This window comes from Symphodus melops, assembly GCF_947650265.1.
Source record: "Symphodus melops genome assembly, chromosome: 21".
In the NCBI taxonomy this organism is placed as follows: Eukaryota; Metazoa; Chordata; class Actinopteri; order Labriformes; family Labridae; genus Symphodus; species Symphodus melops.
Genome location: NC_136711.1, coordinates 13,057,051 through 13,065,233, shown reverse-complemented (window position 1 = coordinate 13,065,233; position 8,183 = coordinate 13,057,051). Strand labels below are relative to the sequence as shown.

The window sequence follows — 8,183 nt, the reverse complement described above, 5'->3', positions numbered from 1 at the left end:
AGGGAGAGATTATGTTTGGTTTGGTGTACTGCTCTTACTGTAGATGTCATGCTTTTTTATTTAATGTCAATCAGCTAGCAGTACGGTGGAGGCTCCTGGTCATATGTGCAAACAAAACCCTGCTTTATAAAGCTATAAATATGCTGCACCTAAGGAACTAAAAGAGGAGAATGGGACAGTCTTATGAGAGCTTTACACATTGTTTTAATTGCTTACTGTACAATTTCCTCCCAGTCTCTGAAACACTTCCTCTCAGATCTCCTGCAGTTAGACTGGAGAAGAAGCAAACCATCATATGAGGTGACACATTTGATCCTCGTTTGTCTCCAGATGAGCAAAGGTTCAACCTGAATTTAGCTGAACCTGTGACACTTTGTCTCTCTTTCACGAGATACACATTTTAGAAGACAATAAAAAATCTTCCACTTTGTAAATTCAAAAGGACAATCTGTGGCTTGATTTATTTTCAGATTTCCTTAAAAATGCCAAAATATAAGAGATGTTATGAGCCTTATGAACACTATGCTGTGACCATGTTATGAGCCTTATGAACACTATGCTGTGACCTTAATGTCAAGGAAATATTTCCAATGAAAATGAGAACAGGTTTGTATGTTAAACAACATCCTGAGTTACATTCAATCACCCAGAAAGCATGAACATGCCCTGAGCTGAAGAGGAATTATCTATAGGATTACAGTATTACATCCACAAAAGATAAAGTATAGTCCATCAGTATTATCAATAATGTAGTGAATGTTGTTGGTTACCAAAGTCAGTGTGGATTTGCTTTTTACCACTGGGTGGCGATAACGGTTAACCTACCTGCTATCAGTCACACCACGACATCTGTCACGTGACCAAAATATACAGTGGATGAGCAAATCTAAATTTTGTGTGACTAAAATGTGTTTTTTTTCCCAGCATCTTTTTCCTCAATGAGTAAAGGTGTTAGCACGTAAAATGTAGGTAATCTGAGGATCTGTTCCACTATATGTATACTGAAATACGAATTTGTACTTGATTGAAGTAAGCTTAAAATATGGAAATTATAATATTAACTGTAAAAAACTTCAAAAAAGGGACAAATCATGGGATGGAAAAAATTTATTTCTTTTATCTTTGAAAAAATACAGCGAAAGGCTTAACTTTCTGTCTTTGGGTTTTATCAACCCAGGAATAAGAAGTAAGTAAAACACAAGAAAGGATAGAGAGAGAAGGAAATGTAAGAAAGTGCAAATGAACAGCTTTAGGTCCGATTGGACCCAAGTACTGACAGGCCATGCACAGAGGCAAAGCACTTTCTAAAAAATAATTCAAGTTAATATATATCGTCATCAACAACATCAACAGCTGGTTTTAAGAGTTCTTATCAGCTTCAAAACCACCCTAAATATAGTCATTATCCAAATCATCATCAATATCACTGAGTGTATAGGTATTCATGAAAGAGCTTTGCAGATTGAATACATTGAAATGTTTAGTACTTTGTCCCACCACTGGGGGGCGACAGAAACTAAGAGTCTAGTTTCAGACTTAGGACCCAGTTGTTAGGGTTGGATCAGATGCCTTTCATTGGTAGAGCACAGCGGGCGGGAGGGAGTAAACCTAGATGATAAAGAAAAGATGGGCTGTTTTTGTTGCTTTATTTAGTGTGCAAGATTTTTGGATATGAATCTCTTCAACTTTGAATCACTCATATATGAGCAGCACATTTGAAGTTAAATGCAACTATAACAAATGCAGTGTTTTAAGCTTTTGAATCTGCTTTTAAAAGAATACAGTTTCTGAATCTACTGTATATTTATCCTCACGTAAACTGTTTTGGCTGTTGCAGGTCAGTCGCCCTTGTGATCCACACATTTCATGTTAAATTTACCATCTAGCTTGGATTATTTCAACAACCCAAAGTATGGGTTTTAATTCAGCCCAGAATTGGGATATCTTAGGTTATTTCAACTACTCAGCATTCAAGGTTATAAGGCACAACAACATCTGGGAAAAGTAACCGAGGGTGTGTACTGTACCATAGTGACCTCGCTGGAGGTGAAAGCTGGTCTAGTTTTGACCCAGCAGTTTTTTTTGAGTTTTGATGCAACCATGCATCAGAATCAGAGAAATGCATCAGAGGGACATGATGACAGTTCTTTGCCTTTAAATGCTAAGAATAATTAGACATATTCACAGTATTCATTACATGCATGAAGTTTGCGCTGGTCACGCGATACAAACACACTTACCCAAAACATGATGCACTAATGGGGAATATCTTAGAATATTTCTACTGCTGTCACACATCGGCTCACGTGGAAAGTTTGGAAGGGGGGGCTGGCAGGAAAAGGTCTAAATAAAGGTGCGGGTGAAAAACTCATTTCAGATGTATGATACACTGTTGTCCCCTTTGCGTTTACACATACAGCATCCCAAGAATTCGGGGAATGTTTTCTCGGAATTTTTTGCATGTGTGAAAAAAGCTTCAGTGAGATTTGTTTTTCTGGCATGCACTTTTACCAGTTTGCCAGTAGATGTCACCAACAGTAAGCTTATAGAAACTCAAAGTGAGACAACTTGCCCCTGTCATGTAATTGACTGTTAATGAACAGAGCAACAAAATCTTACAGCATATTTAAAGTTTAAAAAAAAAAAAGACTTCAAAAGAAGTAATGACCATAAAATAGGATTCCACATTTAAATTCAAAACTAGTGTTGACCTATACATTTTTTTAAAGACACGAAATATGCCAGCAAAATTAAACTGACTATTTGGGCCTGAACTGTTTAACTTAAAAGTCAGCTTTTGTCAATCATTTGAAAAATACAACATCAATTAACAAGAGCTCTGTGCATGTCAACATTGTGCTGCACTAAACTCTTGTTACAAACAACCATTTATTTTAAATAAATACTGAATAATTGAGAAATGTTAATAAATCATCAGGCCCTTAACAGACTGATATTTGGACTGTAAATCATTAAATTAAATTAAATAAACAATTTGCATCAAAAAATTGACTTTTTGAACTAGGTATTGAAACAAACAAACTTACATAAGCAGTTAGGATTAACAGATATAAAAAGGGGTTGTGGCACTGGTTCTACAGCACATCTTCATTTTAGCAGACTGAACCATCATATCCAGAAAGCCTTTGATCTGATATTGAAACATTGATGCGCAGAAAATTGTATAACATTATTGTGATTGTAAACCTTCCCCTTATTTCGTCATTCTTATTCTGTCCCCATCTTCATCTCTCTCCTGTCCTGCCCCATCCTCTGGCCCCTCTCCGCAATCTGTGCTTCTGCCACCTTTGGCACGAGCCCGCCCACGTGCACCTGTGCCAACCTGGCAACCCGGACCAAGATGCTCCGCTTGGCTCAGTTCAATTGACTCGTTTAGGCAATTGCACCCTGACTCTGATCTTTATTGCGGGTCCCTTATTTGTCCAGGGCCCTTTGTGTTATAGTGTTATGTTATATGATTTTTTTTTCCACCTCAAAGTACTTCTACCGGGATTAGCCTATATTGTTTCTCGTTATAACATTCAATGAATTACTTCCTCTATGGATTGTATGTTTTAATGAGAATTTCCTTATCTGTAAAATTAATATCCTCTGGATAATCCTCTAACAATTCAATGATATTAGAACGATATCATTATTAAATTAATCATTATAGGATTGTGATAATTATTTCTCGTAAGGGGATTGTTTGCCTAAACCTTCTATGAGATTAACCCCGTTTCTCCCAAAGATGGAAGCTTACAGAAGCTTTTTCCAATCCAGTTTGTGTTTTTTGTGCCATTCACTCCTTATTCCATTTTCTCTTTCAGCTCGGTGACAGATGGCGAGTCCCTCTCCCCCGGGGCGAAGCCAGTCTCTGTGAATGCGGCCGCATGTCAATCACCGGCTCTCATGTGATGGCTCTTGCCAATGACGTGCCAGCCATATGGGCCTGGCATCAGAGCTGGTATGTAACCCACCCAGTCCTGCCTCTGAGGTGCCACATGCACGGATCCCCTCCGCGCATTCAGCGGGCTCAGGATAGCAGCAGCAGAAGAAGAAGGTGAAGAGAGAGAGAGAGAGAGAAGAGAGAGAGAGAGAGAGAGAGAGAGAGAGGAGAGAGAGAGAGAGAGAGAGAGAGAGAGAGAGAGAGAGAGAGAAGCATAGATCTAGATCGTCTCCTCCTGCAAAAGCATCCGCGCATGCAGGGCGTGTGGATGTGATGCCCACCCAGAGAGAGATGGTGTAAACAAACCTGCTTCACCCCGTCACTGAGCTCCATCACGGAGGTAGGTTCAAACATTCTATAATTAAACTTCACCATCAGATGAAGATCAATATCAGATTTTTGTCTTTGTGTTAACGCCTAAAGGATAAGACGCAGAGATAATGATCAGGGATGGTTTTTCAATGCGAATTTCTCTCATGACGCGACGTGATCAGACAGATTTAATGCTCTTCTTCAGGCGCTTTTAAGTGTGTTTTATCAAATTGCTTTTTTAATCGTTTATTGCGTTAATCAATTGATGCATTTACTTTGAATGTATTTTGTTTAAATAAATAAGACACAAAAGGGCTACTCTGGCACTGATTTCATCATCTTATTTTGAATTGTCAGTATTTAGCTAGGGAACACATTTATATAGTTTATGTCAAAAAAATGTGTACATTAACAAAACATCAAGATGTTTGAGCGTGTATGGAAAGATGTGTTGTGGGGGGGGGGGGGGGGGGGGGGGGAGCGCGTGCGTGTGTCTCACAGCACGGTGGGGGTTGAATTCTCCACAGACACAAACAGGCTAATTGACAAGGTATTGGTTGGCATTAATTACATTGTGCTTACAAGATTAGAAAAAAAGATGAAGTCCTTGGGCTCCACCTGCACAGCTGAGCTCAGTGTATTCTGGAAAAATCTGGGAACATTTCGAAGCCTTACAGATTTGGGAAATGGTTTTGAATTAGATAACTTAACATATGGGTGGGGGACATATGGATTTCATGTAACAGAGATGTGCAAATATTTCATTAAAACTGGCATCATTGCAATTTGAATACGACTTTTTGTTTAAAAATGCAGATTTAAACCAAATGAAAGAAAGGAATAAGGCGAGTTGATAAAGTCAAGAAGGTTATAAGTGGTAACATTTAAAACACACTCCGTGTCTCTATCTTAGATCTTTATAAACGACTAAAAATGTTCATTTTCGTGGCCTTTAAGATATCGGGGTTAAAAATTTGGCTTAATGAACAAACAGGAGCCCTTTTTGATAACAGTTATTACAGTGTGCACTTCCACAAATAGTTCAACAATGCTAATAAAAATTATGTGCCTTTTTAAGTTACAGGAATCATTTATGGATGTTTTGAATACATTTTCTCAAAAGTAGATTATAGATCAACCTGTTACGTTCATTCAGATGTATGGGTTCGGTCCAGAATGTGGCCTGTCTGGCTGTGCTGGAATTCCTCCAGGGCTGTAATTTATTGGACGGAGGGACCCGCGCCCTTAATGCGTCCCTGGAGGACGAACTGAGACAGGCCAGCAGCACCGCTCCCTGAACGGGGACTGCGGGTGCAGAGGCTCACGAGGAGGCCGAAGGGACATCCACTCTATTGCTCTTCGTCAATAAAAGTGACACATTAGAAACATTTCAAAAAATAAACCAGCATGCAGTCTTTCAGGAATCCTTCTTTAAACAATATCACAATAACATGTAAGTGTAGCTGAACCAACTTTTTTTTTAAACATAGCTTTCAAGGCCTACACGTTTTAAGGCCTCAGTTAACCCGTTCTTTAGTCATAGATTAGATTTTTCTCTTAAATTAAATTTGAATAGTTTTTTGGTTTTTACACATAAGGTGACGACATTTTAATCAGAAGGCTTTTTCTCTATATAAACATACATCAGACATGTGTCTTCATTGATTCACTGAAAGACAAAAGATGATTGGACATTAAATGAAAAGCCGGAGTAAATACAAACAAGGAAATTATTTTGTTAGACATTCGATTATAAAATTACTGATCAAAATTGTGAACGTTTAAAATGCACTTTGTATATTTCAGCCTGCATGTGAGGGACATACAACATTACGGCCTTTGTGAGATCTCTATAGGCAGGCTCCAGTGCTCAGCGCACCTGTGAGTGCATGAACAGCAGCATAGTGGCAAACAGTCCAGCTAAAGCTCCACCATATGTCTCTTGCAGGTTGCTTGCACGATGTTGAGCCGTCTGTTCAGCGAGGTGCTACCGGACGTCCAGAGGCTGGCGGCCGACTGGGCGGAGGACAATGAGAGCGAGGACTGCAAAGCCAAGGACGACGAGCACGACGACGACGACCTGGACGAGCCTCTGGAAGGCAGCAGCCGAGCAGAGTCTGAGATGGCAGGCGACGACGACGACGACGACGACGATGATGACGAGGCCGAGGAAGAGGAGTGCGAGGATGAGAACGGTGGAGACAAACCCAAGAAGCGCGGCCCAAAGAAACGCAAGATGACGGCGGCGCGCGTGGAGCGCTCCAAGGTGCGCAGAATGAAGGCGAACGCGAGGGAGCGCACGCGCATGCACGACTTAAATTCAGCGCTGGACAACCTGCGCAAAGTAGTGCCATGCTACTCCAAAACGCAAAAACTGTCCAAGATAGAGACTCTGAGGCTGGCCAAGAATTATATTTTAGCGCTTGGGGAGATTTTACGCAATGGGAAACGACCAGATGTTGTGGCCTACGTGCAGATGCTGTGCAAAGGCCTGTCCCAGCCGACCACTAATCTTGTGGCAGGATGTCTGCAGCTCAACACCAGGAACTTCCTAACTGAGCCATGCTCAGAGGGATCCCGCTTCCACATGCCCACCTCTCCTTTCTCTGTCCATCCCTACTCTTACCGCTGCTCCCGCCTCTCCAGTCCGCACTACCAGCCCGGGTCCGGTGCAATTAATATGCGGAGCCATTCCTATGGTTCTGGGTACGAGGGCGCGTATCCCCCGGGTGGGACGTCCCCTGACTATAACAGCCCGGATTACGAGGGCCAGCACAGCCCACCCGTCTGCCTGAACGGCGGGATGTCCGGGAGGCAGCAGGAGTCCACTGAGACGGACAGGAACTATCATTACTCTATGCATTATACCGGACTGACCACATCCCGGCCCGGCCACAGCATCCCGTTTGGGCCTGCAGGCGCGCGCAGCGCTGGTGCGCACTCCGAAAACATTCCACCTTTCCACGATGTGCATTTGCACCACGACAGGGCGCCCCCGTATGAGGACCTTAATGCTTTTTTCCATAACTGAGCCCTTTCAATCAGACCTGGTGACCTTAAAGTGACAATCCTAAATGTGTAATATTGTTTGTGGAACAAGAGAAGCTTCTGGAAGGAGGAGGCAGACAGAGTCCCCTGATTTCCTTCTGTAATCTACTGATGTCATCCCTATACTGTGTTACATCCTATCAAAGTGTGTGCACTGCAGCAATCTCCTGTATGCAGAATGAGTGCAACTGGCATTAACCATGTACAGGCCAAACATGTTATGACACAAACAGCAGAAATAAAGTGTTTTATAATTGTGTGACTTGATTAAAATGATCTTTTTCTGACATCAGGGGGCACTTTGACTCCGGGTGTGGGCCTAAAGAAGTGATTATTCACAAAAATGACCTATGCTTGCAAAAGACAATAAAATGAAATAGAATTTTAAGAAAGGAGCAATGACAACATTTTCAAGTGAATAAAAATAATCAAATGACGAAGAAAATACGATAGTAGTCTTAACTATCATGTTGAACAAATTTAGAAATACCTTTTCAGTCAGATAAAATTCAGCATTAAAGGTTTGTTCCCTGGAGGTTATAAAGTATTCACTGTTACGCTTTTTATGTAAACATTTATTTTGCTTAGTTTTGGTCTAAAGTCATATACACTATAATCAAGTTTTTAAATTTGACTTTATCTATTCATTATTCATGTGAGATCATTTCAAAATAAGAATGAATGCACTTCTATATAAAGTAGTAAAGTGATGCATATTGTCATGAAAGTAGGCGGCTCATTACACACAGAACATTATTTAAATGAACTGTATTCATAATTTAGCTTTACTGTCAGGTTTCTTAAAAAACATGTAGAATATGGAGAATAAAACAGATAACCGAAAAAATCTGAAAAAGTAAAGGCCTGAAGTAGA

General features: G+C 40.7%; 1 protein-coding gene across 1 annotated transcript; it reads left to right on the top strand.

Annotated features, from left to right (window-relative positions):
* The first annotated feature begins 4,119 nt into the window (after positions 1-4,119).
* LOC306817141 (neurogenic differentiation factor 2-like) lies at positions 4,120-7,568 on the top strand. Its single transcript, XM_079333789.1, has 2 exons — positions 4,120-4,289; positions 6,210-7,568. The coding sequence occupies exon 2, from the start codon at positions 6,222-6,224 to the stop codon at positions 7,290-7,292; it is 1,071 nt and encodes a 356-aa protein (XP_079189915.1). The 5' UTR covers positions 4,120-4,289; positions 6,210-6,221; the 3' UTR covers positions 7,293-7,568.
* Positions 7,569-8,183: the final 615 nt, after the last annotated feature.

Bases quoted from the DNA above. Each gene is read 5' to 3' on its own strand.
- LOC306817141 (XM_079333789.1), top strand. From the start codon at position 6,222: ATGTTGAGCCGTCTGTTCAGCGAGGTGCTACCGGACGTCCAGAGGCTG.